This window comes from Saimiri boliviensis, chromosome 8 (genome assembly GCF_048565385.1).
Source record: "Saimiri boliviensis isolate mSaiBol1 chromosome 8, mSaiBol1.pri, whole genome shotgun sequence".
NCBI classification, from domain to species: domain Eukaryota; kingdom Metazoa; phylum Chordata; class Mammalia; order Primates; family Cebidae; genus Saimiri; species Saimiri boliviensis.
The window spans coordinates 7,886,119-7,903,610 of NC_133456.1; the positions used below are offsets into that span (position 1 = coordinate 7,886,119).

The window sequence follows — 17,492 nt, forward strand, 5'->3', positions numbered from 1 at the left end:
GTGTATTTAGCACTGTTAGTGTCACCTTTTCAACTTCTGAAATACCGTTCATTGTTAACTTTTTCTCATTTATAAATCACATTGTATTTATTTTGGTAGTATGCGTATCATATCTGTGCTCTTGAATTAATTTTTTAATATATTTGTCTCATGAATCTTTAATACATTTTGTCTGATTTGCTACCAAATATAATGATCCAGGGTATTTATAAAGCCATAGCTAACAAAACAGAGCTACAAAATGAAGATTTACTACATAGTCTTTAAACTCATGGACTTGGGCCGGGTGTGGTGGCTCACGCCTATAATCCTAGCACATTGGGAGGCCGAGACAGGCAGATTACTTGAGGTCAGGAGTTCAAGACCAGCTGTACCAACATGGTGAAGCCCCATCTCTACCAAAAATACCGAAATTAGCCAAATGTGGTGATGTGTGCCTGTAATCCCTGCTACTCAGGAGGCAGAGGCAGGAGAATCACTTGAACCCAGGAGGCTGAAGTTGCCATGAGCACAGCACTGCACTCCTGCCTGGGCGACAGAGTGAGACCCTGTCTCAAAGAAATAATAGTAATAAAATAAAATCATGGGCTTCAATGCTATCTTGACAAATTTGAACTCTATACAACTGCTCAAAATACTGCCTATTGGCTTTAAACTCCGTCTGAATACTGATAACTTTCACTTTCTTTCACTAGAATGGAAGCTCTGAGACTAGGAATTTTGTTGGCAGTCCTTTGAATAGTGATTACATGTAAGATAGTCATGTAGTATTTACTGGAAATAAATATTGGAAAAACGAATACAGATAATTCTAGTGTTTAACAGGCTTTGAAACCAGGTATTCAGGTGAAAGGCTTTTTATGTTGATTTATCAGCATTTATTCAACCCTGTTTGTCAGGCAATGGGATATTGTGGCATAAGATACCAGTGTTAGGATAAAGAAGTAATTATAATGCAAGTTTCAGGATAAGGATAACAGTTTGTTGGCCACTTCAGTTATGTATCAGATTTTTTTTTTGGTGACAGTGTCTCACCCCGTTATCTAGGCTAGAGTACAGTGGCTGCTCACTGTAGCTTCAGCCTTTTGGGCTTAAGTGGTCTCCTGCTATGGCCTCCCAAAATGGTGGGATTACAGGTGTAAGCCACTGTGCCCAGCCTGTAAATTTTTATACATTTTAAATTCTGACAATGTGAGGTATACGTATAATGTATACATATATACTAAGTGAGGTAAATGTATAATGACATTTGCATTATACAGATACATGCAAGCATTCAGTAAAGTTTGGCAGTTTCCTAGATTGTATGGCCAGTGAATGGCAGAGGCATTATTAAACCTCCATCCGACTCTAGCAAGGAGACCATGGTAGTCTCAGTAGGTGGTTGGTTGGTGTTACTGATGGCTTCGCCCGAGCATATGAACCATGGTCATCTTCTGCCTTTTAGCACTGCCACTGCTGCAGGACCTGTTCTGTGGGTATTATCCCAGAGTCCTGGCTGCATTGACATTCAGGTGTTCTATTTTGCACTTCAGATAGAATTACAGTGTGATAGAATTACAATGTAAAACACAGGCTCTTGAGTACTTGTGCTTAACACTTGTCTTTGCTACTCAATATGATCTTGAGTGGGTTATGCCATTTTATCTCAGCTTACCTGTAAAATGGGGATTAAATTTTTATCTCAAAGAGTTATTCATTTAGTATTTAGTCAACACATGCTTATGGGCACCTACCTGTACTGAAGATAACTGGCAAATAAAGTCTCAGAGCTTACATTCTAGCTTGGAGACAGTAAGTGAGCAGGCAAGGTAATTACAGACTAATGCTTCATGCTTTAAAGGAAATAGGATGATGAGAGGTTAACTGCAGAAGACCTGAGGTGACATTTGATTTAGGAGGTGAGAGAATGAGTCAGCTGATGGAAGAGCATCCAAAGCAAAATGAACAGCAAGTGCAACAGCCTGATGATGGGAAGGGCTTGGCATGTCAGAAAGATAAACAAGTGTCGCTGGAAATGCCAAGGAATGGGGAGAGCAGTGTGAGGTGAAATTAGAAATATAGCAAGAACTAGATGTGGTCTCTAGGTGGTGGTTAGATCCTGTTCCTTGAGCAAAGGGAAACCATTAGAGTTTAAAGCATGAGTGACATCTAAATTTTGAGACAAGTCTTACTAAGTGGAGTGCAGGGTACACAGTATTGTCTTAACTACGTATTTTAAAACAACATGTGGGCAACTATGTAAGAACAGATCTTATGGTGACAGGACAAGAAGTTCAAGTTAAGAGGCTGTTGTCATCCAGGTGAGATGGTAGTGGCATGGGACTGGAGAAGTGGACAAATTCAGATTGGATGTAGAAGCTGTGGACAAATGAAGAATCAAAATGACATCTACTGAGATGGTGAAAGTCAGAGGGGAGGGAATCGTGAATTCCATTTTGGACATACTTAAGTTTGCAGTGCCTTGTAGTCAATCCAGATGGAGACCAAGAGACACTGGTTATCGGTCCGCATCTCAGAGAGGTTCAGCCTGGACATGTACATCTGGCAGCCATCTTTAGGAAACTGGATAGTCACCCAAGGAGTGTGTCTGGAGACCTAACCCCAACATCAGAGCGCGAAGACATACAAGAAAAACTAACAGTACATGTGGATCTGGGAAGCCAGGAGCAGAGACGCCTGTGAGAAGGAAATAAGATGCTGGTTATCGGCCGACCCCCACTAGGCGCTCAAAAAGCTATGTGTACTATGTTGCTAGCATCCTACAGCCAGGACCAATCACAGAAACACCCACCCAACCCGCAAGGGCACCCTGTTCCGACTCCTGCGCCGGGCAGCCCCGCCCCAGCCCTCCCGGAGCCCTCTGGGGCGACTCCGCGGCGGCCATCTTGACTGTGGGCAGCCGGCCGTGCGCCTGCGTGGTGGCTCTTCCCGGCAGTCCTGGCTCAGTCGCTGAGGCGAGAGTTTGGTGGGTGTCGGCGGCCACGATGACCCAGGCTGAGAAGGGTGACACGGAGAACGGGAAGGAGAAGGGCGGGGAGAAGGAGAAGGAGCAACGCGGCGTGAAGCGCCCCATCGTGCCCGCGCTGGTGCCGGAGTCGCTGCAGGAGGTGCCGCTCTGGGCGGGTTTGGGTTAAAACCCTGTACCCTAGCTTGGGTCTTCCGCTGTGGGCCAGGGGGCTAGAGGCGGCGGGAGGCTTCGGGGCCCCGCTGCAGGCCCCGGCCCTGGTGGGGAGTGCGGAGGTGGTCGTTCCTTTCCGGGTCGTGGCGCGCCGGGAGGTCGAGGACTAGGAAGCGCGGAGCGCCAGGAATCAGGCGGAGCCCCCGCAGGGAATCTGCTCCGACCTCCCGCCCTCCTGCCCCACCGGCTGGCTGTGTTCGCTCCGGCCCGAGCTCTGGCCCCGGCTTCCCCAACCGTAAAAAGACCATGGTGACACTTTCCGCCTCGCAAGTTGCCATGAGGCTTAAATGGTGGCAGTTTAGCACCATGCTGGTTCATTGGGAGCGTCAGCCTGTAGTCGTTAAGGAATAGTTCGGGGTTCAGGCTTTTTCGTTTGTTAAGGAAATTTCAGATAATGGAAGTCATTACAAGCTTACAATCAAGGAAATGATGTACGTTTGTCTGAATAGATATTAAGAACTTGTGTATCAAAGACAACCCGATTAGACCAAACTAATCAGAAAAAAGTATTTGCAGTAGCATGCCTGGCAAAGGACCTTAGGCGTATACATGCACACACACCCCTACCGATCAGTAGCTAAAACAGCATTCATGTAGGAAAACGGACAACGGCAGTGTACAATTCACATAAGAAATAAGGAAGCATAAATTGCTCGGAACTTCATGTAGGACATCTCTGAGCCAGCTTCCTCACCAGGAGATGGATTGAGGATAATACCTAACTAGTAGGGCAGCTAGTTAGCTATCACTGGTGTGACGGTGCCTGGCACACCGTAAGCCCAGAGTGACCATTGCTATTGCACGGGCCTGGTTTCTCCATCTCAGAAGGCTGCTTGGACAGTCTGGTCCGTAAGGGCCTTGCTCGATCCCTCCCTCTAGGTTTCTCCCACTCTGTCGGGGGTGATTAGGAGAGGAGAGCTCACACTTGGACATAGGGCAACAGGTATGAGAGCATAGCATGGAATGGCCTTGTGCAGAGGGAAGTATTGGGCCCTCAAGCAAGTACCTCCTCCATCCCTGACAGGGAGGGTTTCTTCAAAGGAGGTGACATCTGAAGAGAGACCTGAAGGTGATTAGGAGCTAGCCACAGGGAGGGGGAAATCTCAGGGAGGAAGAACACTGTTGAAGAGACTTGTGCCAAGGGAAGATATGAAGTGTTGGAGGCACAGCCAGTGGATTAGGATGTCTGGAGTTAAGGAAGAGGACTGGAGATCTTAGCAGGGGCCGTATCATGAGGGTCACGTAACCCAGAGTCTGACCTCTTGTGAAGGCAGTGGTTCACCTTGAAAGGCTTTACTCTGTTAAGAGCCAGCATTCCTTGAATGCTTCCTGTGGCCCAGCTCTGAGTTAAAAGATTAACTCATTTAATCCTCACAGTAACTGTGAGTTAAGAACTAACTCCAGAGCAAGGGAGTGGCCTTCTGAATTTGCAGACAGATCTGTGAATTCAGAGCCTGGGCCCAAATTCTGTAGCAAAATTCTTCAGTCACATAAATGCTTAATAATTGTATGTTAATTTGTAGTGGATAATTTTTGTTTCATTCATTGAAACAAATATTTGTTGAGCTATGTACTATCACTCAGGTTAAGGGAACATAATAAACAGTGAGTTTGTGTTTAGGTAGAGAGGAGGAATTAGATACTTCTCAAAAAACTCCCTTTACTGAATTATTTTGATACCTTTGAGCCAACTTCTTAGTTTAACTTGTTATATGTATGTTGTTTAACTTTGCTACCTGCATATTATTTACTAAGGTCACATATGTATGTTTTATACCTGCAGCAAATTCAGAGCAACTTCATCATTGTCATACATCCAGGTTCAACAACTTTAAGGATTGGTCGAGCCACAGACACTCTTCCTGCCAGCATTCCTCACGTCATTGCACGAAGACACAAACAACAAGGGCAGCCCCTGTACAAGGACAATTGGCTCCTAAGGGAGGGACTAAATGTAAGTCAAAAATAGAGGACCTAGAGAGAAAGCCTAAGGTCGTTTACCTGGGAGGGCTCAGAGACTTTAAGTACACCAGAATCTTGCAGAAACATCTTCATAGCTTTACTGTGTTTTAAAATAAAAATGTCACTCGTTTTTCATCGGAGCTAGTGACTTTAGATGTAAAGAATTACAACAAAAGTAAATCTTTCAGGGTGAATTGAGTGTTGATGAAGGTGATCTATAATGGAAGACACAAAATTGTCACTCACAGTGATACATTCAGGTCCTTGTTAACAGGCTTAAACTTACTGGGTAAGCGGTACTTAAACTGTAAGTATCTCTTCCAGATACTTAAGTATCTGGAAGAGATACTTAACAGTTTAGTAAGTCAAACTCTTATTTTCAATCTATTAGCAAATTAAATTGTTGCAATAAACTCTTATTATGGTCTTAGATTAACCAAATTTCAAGGCAAAAAAAAAATTTCCCTGCAGTAAGCATTTACGTTATCCTGTGTTGCAGATGGTAATTATCAGGAAATTCTTTGTGATCAGTGATAAATCTATATATTACATTATAATTCACTTTTTACTTTCAAGTTTTAAGTCATGGATAGTTTTGGGAATGTAAAGTTTCTTTAATTCTGATAGTAGGCCTTAGGGTTTCATTTTTTTAGTGTAACCAGCAGACTCTACAAAAGTTCAGTTGTAAGCTTATACTGAATAGTAAGTTTAAGCTTATTACTTAGTGTAGACTCTTAATATAATAAGTAGACACTTATTATATACTTATTATACACTTATTATATACATCTTGCTGATGTAAGAGTCTACACTTAATTATTTATCTTTGGATCTTATAATTCTACTTTAGGGAATATGTTTAAGGAATAAAAATAAAAAAAACAGTTCTGTAAAGATATTTATGGACATTTTCTTTATAATGAGAATACTTGCTGATCGACATGAAGGAATGACATTGTCAAAATTGTAAACATAAGCATATAATTGTATGGCAGAGTCTGAAGTACTTTTTAAACACGAAGTCGGTATGCTCTGATTAGTGCTGTGAGAAATTTTATGAAAAATCACTTGAAAATTACAGTTGGTTTATAGCGAGGGCTGCTTTTGACTTATTTATAATAAAAGATTTCTGGGAATTCTTTTTTTCTTTTCTTTCTCTTTTTTTTTTTTTTTGGAGACAGAATTTTGCTCTTTTCTTCAGGCTGGAGAACAATCATGCGATCTTGGCTTATTGCAACCTCCATCTCCTGGGCTCAAGCAGTCCTCCCACCTTAGTCACCCAAGTAGCTGGGACCACAGGCCTGTGCCACCACACCCAGCTAATTTCTTGTATATTTTGTAGAGATGGTGTTTTGCCATGTTGCCCAGTCTGGAGGGAATTCTTAAAAGTGGAAATGCTGGCCGGGCGCGGTGGCTCAGCCTGTAATCCCAGCACTTTGGGAGGCCGAGGCGGGTGGATCACGAGGTCAAGAGATCGAGATCATCCTGGTCAACATGGTGAATCCCCGTCTCTACTAAAAATACAAAAAATTAGCTGGGCATGGTGGCGCGTGCCTGTAATCCCAGCTACTCAGGAGGCTGAGGCAGGAGAATTGCCTGAACCCAGGAGGCAGAGGTTGCGGTGAGCCGAGATCACGCCATTGCAGTCCAGCCTGGGTAACGAGAGTGAAACTCTGTCTCAAAAAAAAAAAAAAAAAAAAGTAGAAACGCCAGATATAGGTGAAGGGGAGGAAGGCAGCAAATCACGCTGCCATGTGTGTACCTATGCAACAATCTTGCATGTTCTTCACATGTAACCCAAAACCTAAAATGCAATTAAAAAAAAAAAAAGTAGTACATATGTTAAAGATTAGGGAAATGCTACTTGTTGATGAAGGAGCATTTCCTAAGGATGGATTAAATTAGTAGTTTTTGAATTGCTTTCTCTTCTCATTAAATCTTTTATACTGCTCATCTTTCATTTTTTTCCCCCAGAAACCGGAAAGTAATGAACAAAGACAGAATGGACTTAAAATGGTGGATCAAGCAATATGGTCTAAAAAGATGTCCAATGGTACAAGACGCATTCCTGTGTCCCCTGAACAGGTTTCATCAATTCTTCAAATTTATTCTTTTATCACCACTATTTGTATCATAATATCATTCCCATGTCCTTCCTATATCACTATGCAAGTACAAGATGGGAGTTCCTTAAAAAGGAAGAAAAACCCCTCATAACTACTTACAGAATACCTGAGTCAGTGTTATCAATGCATAGGCAAGCCACATAATTTATAAGGTGGTAGTAGGCAAGTTGATGGAAGTTTATACTTTACCTGAGAAGATGTAATTCCAGGATCTTGGTGGGAAGGAGTTCTTACTACATTCTTCAATTTCATATGATAAACCAATATGATAGGAATGAACATGAGTCTGTATTACATATAAATTTGAATTCATCTTTAGGCAGAGTATAGTGTTAATTTTGGACTGGCTGTGAATCACAGCCTAAGTGTTAAAATTGGGAAAAAAATTGCCGGGCGCCGTGGCTCAAGCCTGTAATCCCAGCACTTTGGGAGGCCAAGGCGGGTGGATCACGAGGTCGAGAGATTGAGACCATCCTGGTCAACATGGTGAAACCCCGTCTCTACTAAAAATACAAAAAATTAGCTGGGCATGGTGGTGCGTGCCTGTAATCCCAGCTACTCAGGAGGCTGAGGCAGGAGAATTGCCTGAACCCAGGAGGCGGAGGTTGCGGTGAGCCGAGATCGCGCCATTGCACTCCAGCCTGGGTAACAAGAGCGAAACTCTGTCTCAAAAAAAAAAAAAAAAATTGGGAAAAAAATTAAGATTGTAGAAAAGGACAAGAGAATCCTCCTGCAACCAGTCAATATTTTCCCAAATATGTATGATCGAAATTTGCCAATGTATCTAGTGTGTGAGAGAGAAGAAAAGGAGTCCCTTATGTTGCCCCTACCTTGTATAAATTCAGATTGTTTTTTGATGGTTTTTCTTTTCAGGCACGCTCCTACAATAAACAGATGCGACCTGCAATTTTAGATCACTGTTCGGGAAATAAGTGGACAAACACATCTCATCACCCTGAGTATTTAGTAGGAGAAGAGGTAAAAAGTTTCTTTACAATAGAATGAAAGAAGAGGATCCTGATCCTCCTCCTAAAATTCACTTACATTGCCACCCAGTTCTAGTTGTTTCCTAGCATTCTGTAACCCTACTTTGAGGACTAGATAGTCACACCTCTCTGCTTCACTTTCAACATTTCTAACATTCAGCAAATGTTAGTTCAATTTTAGGATATGAATCCAGAAAACCTTGAGAGAAAGTTTTAACCATGCACTATCTCTCTCCTTTTCTAGGCCTTGTATGTTAATCCACTGGATTGTTACAATATTCACTGGCCTATCAGGAGAGGTCAGTTAAATATTCATCCAGGCCCTGGGGGCTCTCTTACAGCTGTTCTGGCAGATATTGAAGTAATATGGTCTCATGCAATACAAAAATACTTGGAAATCCCACTGAAAGATTTAAAGGTGAGCTAAAATGCTCAGTTATTTGGATTGTTTTCAATATTCTTGGTCAATAAAAGTACACATTACTGAGTTGTTTGTAATATAGTGTCCTTCTTGAAGCATTCTTGGCCTTCAGGGTGAAGATCTTGGTGGCATGAGGATGTCTTTTCTTCTTCACTTAATTCCCTTCTGGTGCCTTTTTTTTCTTCTCTGTTTCTTTGGTGTCTCTATTACTCTATTACACCATTTTTATGTCTTCTCTTTAGACCTGATGACACATCAGTTGTCTTTTCATTTTATATGTTTTTAATAATTTCAAGGGAAAAAAAAAAACACTTGAGCATTTTCTTTTTCTTTATAAAACCCAAAGGATAGCACAGAGGTTTGAACATTTATTCTGGGTGTGTAACCGTAGCTACTACTCCTTCAGAGGGAAGTCTGTCTAAAGAAGCGTGGTGAATTTGACCTGACTAGACTTGAGTGTTAACCCTTTTATCTTTTCTTCTTTGTTTTTCTTTTTAGTATTACAGATGTATCTTATTAATTCCTGATATCTATAATAAACAGCATGTGAAGGAACTAGTGAATATGATACTAATGAAGATGGGTTTTTCAGGTATGTCTGATATCTCAGTGAAACCTATTTTAAATGGAATTTTCTTTCTTTAGTAACAGAGTTAATCTAATTTACTGACTTATTTAAATGCTTATTCTGAAAAGATGAGTGTTTCTCAGACGCTCTGCGCAGAGATTCCCTAGGCTCCCCACTTCAGTTGATTATCTGTTTTGGGATCTTTACTGCTCTGCAACTGATGACTACTCTGCTTCTTTTCTTTCAGGGATTGTGGTCCATCAGGAGTCTGTGTGTGCCACCTATGGAAGTGGCTTAAGCAGCACATGTATTGTAGACGTTGGGGACCAGAAGACAAGCGTATGCTGTGTGGAGGATGGGGTATCTCATCGGAACACTCGGTAAGGAACTTGGAAGGTGGCATTCATTCTCTGTTCCCTCTTCCCTCATAATCTTTTCAACCATAAATAACAAAAAATCAAGTTAAAAATGATAAGCATATATTCAAAAGTCTGCATAGGAAACCAGCAAGATTATGGAAATGCAAATTCTAGCAAGGCTAAAACAAATGATTTTACCTTTCCCATTGAAACTCCTTAATACGGATTTACATCAGCAGCCCCTGAAAGTCCTGCTATGTTTTATGTGCTTTCACATAGAGGAAGTGTAAACAGTAACTTCATGTCTTTAGCTGTGGTTTGGCATAGAGCTACTAATCACTCCCTTATTGCCGAGCTTTATTTAGGCAAGTCCTATAGGGGAGAATAGATTTTTTGGAATTCTCTGGCTAGCCTTTCAAATATCTGCATTTTTTGTCATAGTGGTGTTCAGTGTGTGACTTTATGATGATAGACAGGTAAACAGAATAACTATCAGGACCAGATTTGCAGCTTGTCCTTCAGCAGGCAAGCCAGACAGCCTTAAGCACACTCAGGTAATGCAAGTATGGGTTCTCTTGCCGCATCGTGTGCTCCAGGGAGGGCTTCTTCCTGCCCCTCAGGGGTGCTTTCATTCTTCCTGTCCTCCACAGTTAGGTAGTTTGAGTCTTTAAAAGGGGGCTAAATTGGCCATGAGAAATTGCTGCCTCCCACTCCAAGTTCCAGTACATTCTAAAATCCATTTTGAGTTATTTTGGCTCATGTGTTGTTAAAATATCCAGTGCTAGTGATTCTCAAAGTATGGAGAAAATGCTGAACCCAGGTTTCCTACCGATAAAATAGTATAGCACTTGTCTTCCCAAATTGTAGAAACCTTCAGTTAGTAGACAGCTTTCTCTAAGCTTTTCTCCTGTAAGTTTGTCTTGTATTGTCATTGCCTGCCATCCTTATATGCTAGTGAGTGTAGACCAGCAAACAGCTGTCGTATGATAAACACATACTGACTTGGAAGTGAACTGGATTTAATAGTGAGTATAGTGTTTCTCAGATACATTTTGCAAACATCATCACTACTTTAGGTGCCCCTCCACTGGTTTTTGCTAAAGTTCCCTTTCTCCCTTCCATCCATTCATTCTGTCCTTTCAAGAAACATTTCTTGAAACTTGCTGTGTATCACTGTGTTTAATAGATTTGTCTTTTGTGGGGTTTTGTTTTGCTTTTTTTTTTTTTTTTTCTTTTTTAGATAGAATCTCACTCTCATCCAGGCTGTAGTGCAGTAGCGTGATCATGGCTTACTACAACATCCGCCTCCTGGGTTCAAGCGATTCTTGTGCCTTAACCTCCCGAGTAGCTGAGATTACAGTGTACACCACCATGCTTGGCTAATTTTTGTATTTTTAGTAGAGACAGGGTTTTACCTTATTGACCAGGATGGTCTCAAACTCCTGGCCTCAAGTGATCTGCCCATTTTGGCCTCCCAAAGTGTTAGGATTATAGGCAGGAACCACCAGGCCTGGCCCTTAATGGTGCAATCACCTTTTCCTCTTCTTAACCAACAGATTAACCATTTATCCTTTTCTCTTAACTTTAGGCTTTGTCTAGCATATGGAGGATCTGATGTCTCAAGATGTTTTTACTGGCTAATGCAGCGAGCTGGGTTCCCTTACAGAGAATGCCAGTTAACAAATAAAATGGATTGTCTTCTTCTGCAACACCTTAAAGAAACTTTTTGTCATTTAGATCAGGTGGGAGCAGAATCAATATTGCTGATTGTTTTTGTTTCTGGAAAAAACTTAAGAGATTTAAAAGATACTTAAAAATGTAACAGCATTACACTACCCCTTTCAATCCAAGGTAAAGCCTTGAAGCTAAAGCTCTTCAGGAGTGAGTGTTTTTTGCTAAGGTCAGAGCAGTGAAGATGTGTCTTCAGGCTCTGGAAAACAGTTTGATTGTTTTAGGAAACAGAATTTAGCAAATTTCTCTCTCATCCTGATAAAAGATGAAGATAAGGTGTAAGGAGTATAGCAGGTAAATATGTAAGTACAGACATTTTATTAAATGTTGTAATTTCAAGCAGGTCCTTAGTATTGGTAGACAATCAATATTTAATCAATCATTGCTATATGTGGGTTTCTATCCTTTTTTTGTTGTAGACTTGTTTTTTACCTGTTTCAGGTAATATTCTAAATTTTTAAAAATTGGGGAAATATTAAAATACTGTAAACTTCCCAGTTACCGAGGGAATTTGCTTATTGATTTGGGTCATTGTTTGTACTAATGTATATTGATAATGGAGAAAACAATGCAAACAGTGGAAATTCCAGAAATGTTAAATAGGGAAACAAAGTACAGCTGAATTCCTGTTTTATTAAGTTACAGTGAGAGTGGTACAAAGTTGTAGATGGAGCTTTTTCTTTGAAGGAGTCTCACTCTGTCCCCCGGGCTGGAGTGCAGTGGCACAGTCTCAGTTCATTGCAACCTCTGCATTCCAGGTTCAAGCTATTCTCCTGCCTCAGCCTCCCAAATAGCTGGGACTGTAGGCGCTGCACCGCTATACTCAGCTAATTTTTGTATTTTTAGTAGAGACGGGGTTTCACTATATTGGCCAGGCTGGTCTCAAACTCCTGACCTCGTGATCCGCCTGCCTTGGCCTCTCAAAGTGGTGGGATTACAGGTGTGAGCCACTGCGCCTGGCCTACGTGGGCTTTTTTATAGGTGATATTTAGCTGTTGGAAGGCTGAAGGATAATTTGAAGAGTTTACATGCATTCTTACTGATTCACTGACAGCATCTTTTCCTGGAATCAGGACATCTCTGGGCTTCAGGACCATGAGTTTCAGATTCGACATCCTGATTCTCCTGCCCTGCTTTACCAATTTCGATTAGGAGATGAAAAACTCCAGGTAACTTATAGGTGTATATTTCCATGGGTACAAAGAAAGTTATCCAGGCCAGTCAAACTGAGAGAATATGCACTTGCTGGAAACACTGTGAGGTCAGAATGTCAACTGGTTGGAGATTATCCACTAAACCAACATTTAAGCCACTGGTAGAGTATCGACTAGAATGGATCTGAAGAACATCTTTCTAGTTAGCCACTATATGATGAGTTGTTATTTAGAGAGAAAGGTATCATTCTTATTAAGAAATTATGAAGTAGATGATGAGGTACTTTATATTTGCTTTGAGACTTCTCTCATATGGTGACATATCACCCATCTAGTTGGGTGATGAGTGAGTTTTCTGGCCTGTAGTACACCAGAGAAATAATGTGACTCCCAAAAGAGAATTAAACAGCAACTAAACACTGCTCAGCCTAACTTAGAGAATCTGATCTGCCAGTTTTGTTTTTAGAACAGAATTCAGTGGATCAGCATTTTTTAGGAGGCAGTATCTTTTGTTGATCACTCTTTTCCTTCCGTGCACAGGCTCCAATGGCTTTGTTTTACCCAGCAACCTTTGGAATTGTTGGACAGAAAATGACAAGTCTGCAGCACAGATCTCAGGGCGATCCTGAGGATCCTCATGATGAACATTACCTGCTGGCCACACAGAGCAAGCAAGAACAGGTCCGTAGCAATTCTGCTAGAAGAAGAGGGAGTTTTGTCCCTGAAGGGAGAAATCTGTGCAGAGTTAATAGGCCATTGCAATCTTCCAGCACACTAACACTAATACAGCTTTTAGAATTATAGATGAACTGAAGTCTGAGTTTAAAATCTGGAAGATTGATTTCTCTATTCAGCAAACATTAATTTTCTGAATGCTAGTCCATACATTTAAAAGTTAATGACACTTTCCTTTTGGTGTGTATCATTTACTTAACATTATTTACTTCTGAATATTTTTTCCAGTAGTATTTTCATTAAAATCTCACCTATTATTACTTAATTTTGTGAAAGGTACGTGGCATAGCCAAAGAGCTGGATTCCTTTGTTGAAAGCAGATCCCCATAATACGATGTCTGGTACAGGGTCACAAATTAAAGTTTTTGACTACTAATGAAACAGCACCAGCTCATGATGGAGACTAGATTTTTCTAGTCTTTCTTCCTGCCCAGAGGCAAGCATGAAGTAGACAGATAGGATCTTTTTTTTTTTTTTTTTTTTTGAGACGGAGTCTCGCTCTTGTTACCCAGGCTGGAGTGCAATGGTGCGATCTCGGCTCACTGCAACCTCTGCCTCCTGGGTTCAGGCAATTCTCCTGCCTCAGCCTCCTGAGTAGCTGGGATTACAGGCACATGCCACCATGCCCAGCTAATTTTTTGTATTTTTAGTAGAGACGGGGTTTCACCATGTTGACCAGGATGGTCTCGATCTCTTGACCTCGTGATCCACCCGCCTCGGCCTCCCAAAGTGCTGGGATTACAGGCTTGAGCCACCGCGCCCGGCCCAGATAGGATCTTAAAGTAAGAATTCCTTAACAGTCATGGCCCATGAATCCCACTAGAATACTCCACTTAAAAACTCAGGGTATGGGGAAGAAAGTCTGTTTGCACTGGTATTTCACTTTTAAAATCTAACCAGTGATGATAAGGTTCTGAGAGCTACCCTGCCTACCAGAGACTGCTTTGGAATGGTCAGAGCATCGTCATCTGTGCACCGTCTCTCATTACTAAGTTACCTGGGAATGGGTGTGGGCAGTTATTGTATTGCAGTGGTGGCTTTTGTTTTATAGTAGCGCATAGTAGGAGGGTAGGGAGGAAATCTAACTAGACAACATCAACAGTGTTCTGTGGTAGTAATACTACCTACTTGGTTTTCCTTTTGATTTAAAGTCTGCAAAAGCTACTGCTGACCGAAAGTCTGCATCCAAGCCTATTGGATTTGAAGGGGATCTTCGTGGCCAGTCCTCTGATCTTCCAGAAAGACTCCATTGCCAGGATGTAGATTTAGGGTCCTCACAGGGAGACGGCCTGATGGCCGGCAACGATTCTGAGGAGGCCCTCACTGCACTGATGTCCAGGAAGACTGCCATCTCGCTGTTTGAAGGGAAAGCCCTGGGCCTGGATAAAGCTATCCTTCATAGCATAGACTGCTGTTGTAAGCACATCTGGGGAGACCGGGGGATAGCAGTGAAACAAGACACCAGTGAAATGAATTGGTTGAGTCTAGGATATACTTGTGCAGTGTAACACATTCATTGAAAAACGATCAAGCACCTACTTTGCTTGCATTGCCAGGTGTTAGGAATACATTAGTGAAGTAGAATGGGTTTATAGCCTAACGGAAGAGACCAAAATAAGTCACATTATTACACAAGTGTGAAATTACCACTGGCAGAATACTATTAAACAGTGCCCTTTAGTTCAACTTTGTAGCACCTGCCAGTGGTAATTTCACATTTGTCTAATAATTTGCAGAATTTTATATAGAAACTTTACTTACTAGGGGTTGGTATGGAAGGTGGGAGGCAGGGAAAACTTCCTTGAGGAAGGCACCCCTTGAGAGAGATGTCAGGGATGAAAGGGGGCAGTTAGCAGTCACAGATGGGGCAGAGGAAGAAGCCTGTGAAGACCAGTGTGGCTGAGAAGCAGGGTGTGGGATGAGGCTAGAGAAGCAGGTGAGCACCACTCACAGTAGACTTTGTAGGTCCCTTTAAAGATTTTGATCCTAATCCTACAAGTAGGATTGCAGTGGCATGGTAACACATCCACATTTGTGTTTTGCAGGGTTCCCCTGGCTGCAGTGTGGAGGGTGGGCTGGAGGGAGATCTTTGAGAAGGCTATTGCACTTCCCAAAGCAAGAGGTGGTGGCTTGGCCTAGAATTATGGATGTGGAAAAGAAGCATGGAGGATGTCACTGTCTTTTCAGCATCTGATGATACCAAAAAGAAGATGTACAGCTCCATCCTAGTGGTGGGAGGTGGTTTGATGTTTCATAAAGCTCAAGAATTTCTGCAGCACAGAATCCTCAATAAAATGCCACCGTCATTCAGGCGAATTATTGAAAATGTGGACGTGATCACAAGGCCTAAGGTAGATTGTTTCTTGGTGCATGTTGGACTGTGTGCAAAGGAAACCAGCCTCGTATGTGGACAGATCAAATCCTGGGAGGCACGGGCTTGTGTCTGAGGAGTTCTTGAGGGTTTAGGGCAAGTGGAAAAATTAATTTCAGCAAGCCATAGAAGTGGTGGAAAGAACTCTGGCCTAAGGTACTGGTTTTCTGCTCCTTTCCCTTGCCATGCTTCCCAACCTAGCATGACTGAATTAACACCTTTGTTGAAGGACCAGGTTGGGGTACGGGAGGACCGACTGCTCTCATGCCCTGCCAGCAAGCACAGCTCCATTTTAATCCTTTCTTTATATTAAGGATCTACTCCTGGCCCCTGGACCAGATAATCTTTAAATGTCTTTTTTGGTTTGAACTTCTTGAAAAGAAAGAGAAACCCAGGAATGGATAGATTATGTGTATGTTTTATTAAATCTCACTGACAATTCCTGGAAATGTTCATATTTCTTTCTAATCCTAAGGGAGGGATTGTGGTGTTCTATTTATTCCACTCAAACTTAGAAATAAGTCATTTCTCTATATTCCTGTTTACAGGACCTGGGTATTTGCGCAATAGTAGTAAATAGTAGCATCTTTAGTTATAAAAATTTAAAGGTTTTCTTGGCTATTGAAACAAAGATGCTTATAGTTCATAAGTCCTACTGTCTTTAAGATGTATTAGTAAGCCTGGTTTACTAAGTATTGACTCAACAGGAATTTTTCTTGGTCCCACATTCAAGTAAATGAGGCTGAAATGTCTTCATCCCTTCTCTAGGACATGGACCCCCGGCTGATTGCATGGAAAGGAGGGGCAGTGTTGGCTTGTTTGGATACAACACAGGAGCTGTGGATTTATCAGCGAGAGTGGCAGCGCTTTGGTGTCCGCATGTTACGAGAGCGGGCTGCTTTTGTGTGGTAAATGGGGAGGAAATGTCACCATCAAAGACCAAAAACAAGCTTTTTGGCATAAAAGACTTACAGAATATATGTTTTGTAATTTATTGATGTAGATGCTTAAGTGTCATGGATAGTAAATGAATTTCAACTTTATGTTGGGGACATGACATTGGTTTCAAATTATAAACTGCTTTTGAGCAGTTTAGTCAGGGCATTTGAGAATAAATAGGAACTCATTCTTCAGTTGTAAACTTGCTTGCCTTCTCTCAGGGTCTCATAAACTTCCCAGTGATGAGAAAGTTGCTATTGAAGGGTCTTAGGCGGTGAAGCCCTTCGTTTAAGTTGGCTCGTGAGTCTCATCAGCAGGCAGCCTCATGTGGATAGTTATCAGGGATAGTGTGTCATGAGGAGAACTGTCCTCTCATGCCATTTTCTCCCTTGTCTAGTCTTTCATTAGGATCTAATGTTGTCTGAGTTAAATGCACTTATAACGTGACTCGTGTCCTCTTAGAATCCCAAACAGGGGGAAAGAGTTTTGGTTGTTTTTGTTTTTTCTTCATTTTCTGTTGGATTAAAGAAAAAAATGGGACCCATTCAAGTCCAGATTTCCAAAGGTAAAGATTGTGTATTCCCTATTTTGTTATCTGAAAAACAATTATTTTTTTCCCATGTAACAGAAGGTTTTTCACCTAAGATGCTATTGAGTGAATCAGTGAGGTGTTCTTAGATTTAGTATTCATGAATTAAACATAGAATAAACAGTTCTGCCTACTGCTTTGCTATTGAAGGTTCTCATGTGGTGAAGCCCTTCATTTAAGTTGGCTTGTGAGTCTCATCAGTAGGTAGTAGCCTCATGCAACCACTGCATGATCCTACTGTAATGCATTGACAATGCAAAACGAGATGTTTGGCTGGAAGATACATTATTGCTGCATTATCAAAATGGTTATAGTTTTTAATTATAATTGTAATTGATTTCTATGTATAAAATTGATTTAGCTTTGAAGT

The 17,492-nt window shown here is 41.6% G+C and overlaps 1 protein-coding gene across 3 annotated transcripts; it reads left to right on the top strand.

Moving 5' to 3' along the window:
- Positions 1 to 2,901: 2,901 nt before the first annotated feature.
- Positions 2,902 to 17,271, top strand: ACTR8 (actin related protein 8). 3 transcript variants are annotated; one of them, XM_039477511.2, is made up of 13 exons: positions 2,902 to 3,110; positions 4,965 to 5,135; positions 7,118 to 7,228; positions 8,143 to 8,247; positions 8,500 to 8,673; positions 9,175 to 9,268; positions 9,492 to 9,624; positions 11,192 to 11,345; positions 12,408 to 12,503; positions 13,029 to 13,169; positions 14,375 to 14,639; positions 15,411 to 15,574; positions 16,363 to 17,271. In XM_039477511.2, the coding sequence occupies exons 1-13, from the start codon at positions 2,988 to 2,990 to the stop codon at positions 16,504 to 16,506; spliced, it is 1,875 nt and encodes a 624-aa protein (XP_039333445.1). In that variant the 5' UTR covers positions 2,902 to 2,987; the 3' UTR covers positions 16,507 to 17,271. The 3 variants fall into 3 exon arrangements, with proteins under 3 accessions (XP_039333445.1, XP_039333446.1, XP_039333447.2); XM_039477512.2 differs by having other exon boundaries at positions 3,028 to 3,110; positions 5,002 to 5,135; XM_039477513.2 differs by lacking the exon at positions 2,902 to 3,110 and having other exon boundaries at positions 5,126 to 5,135; positions 7,118 to 7,196.
- Positions 17,272 to 17,492: the final 221 nt, after the last annotated feature.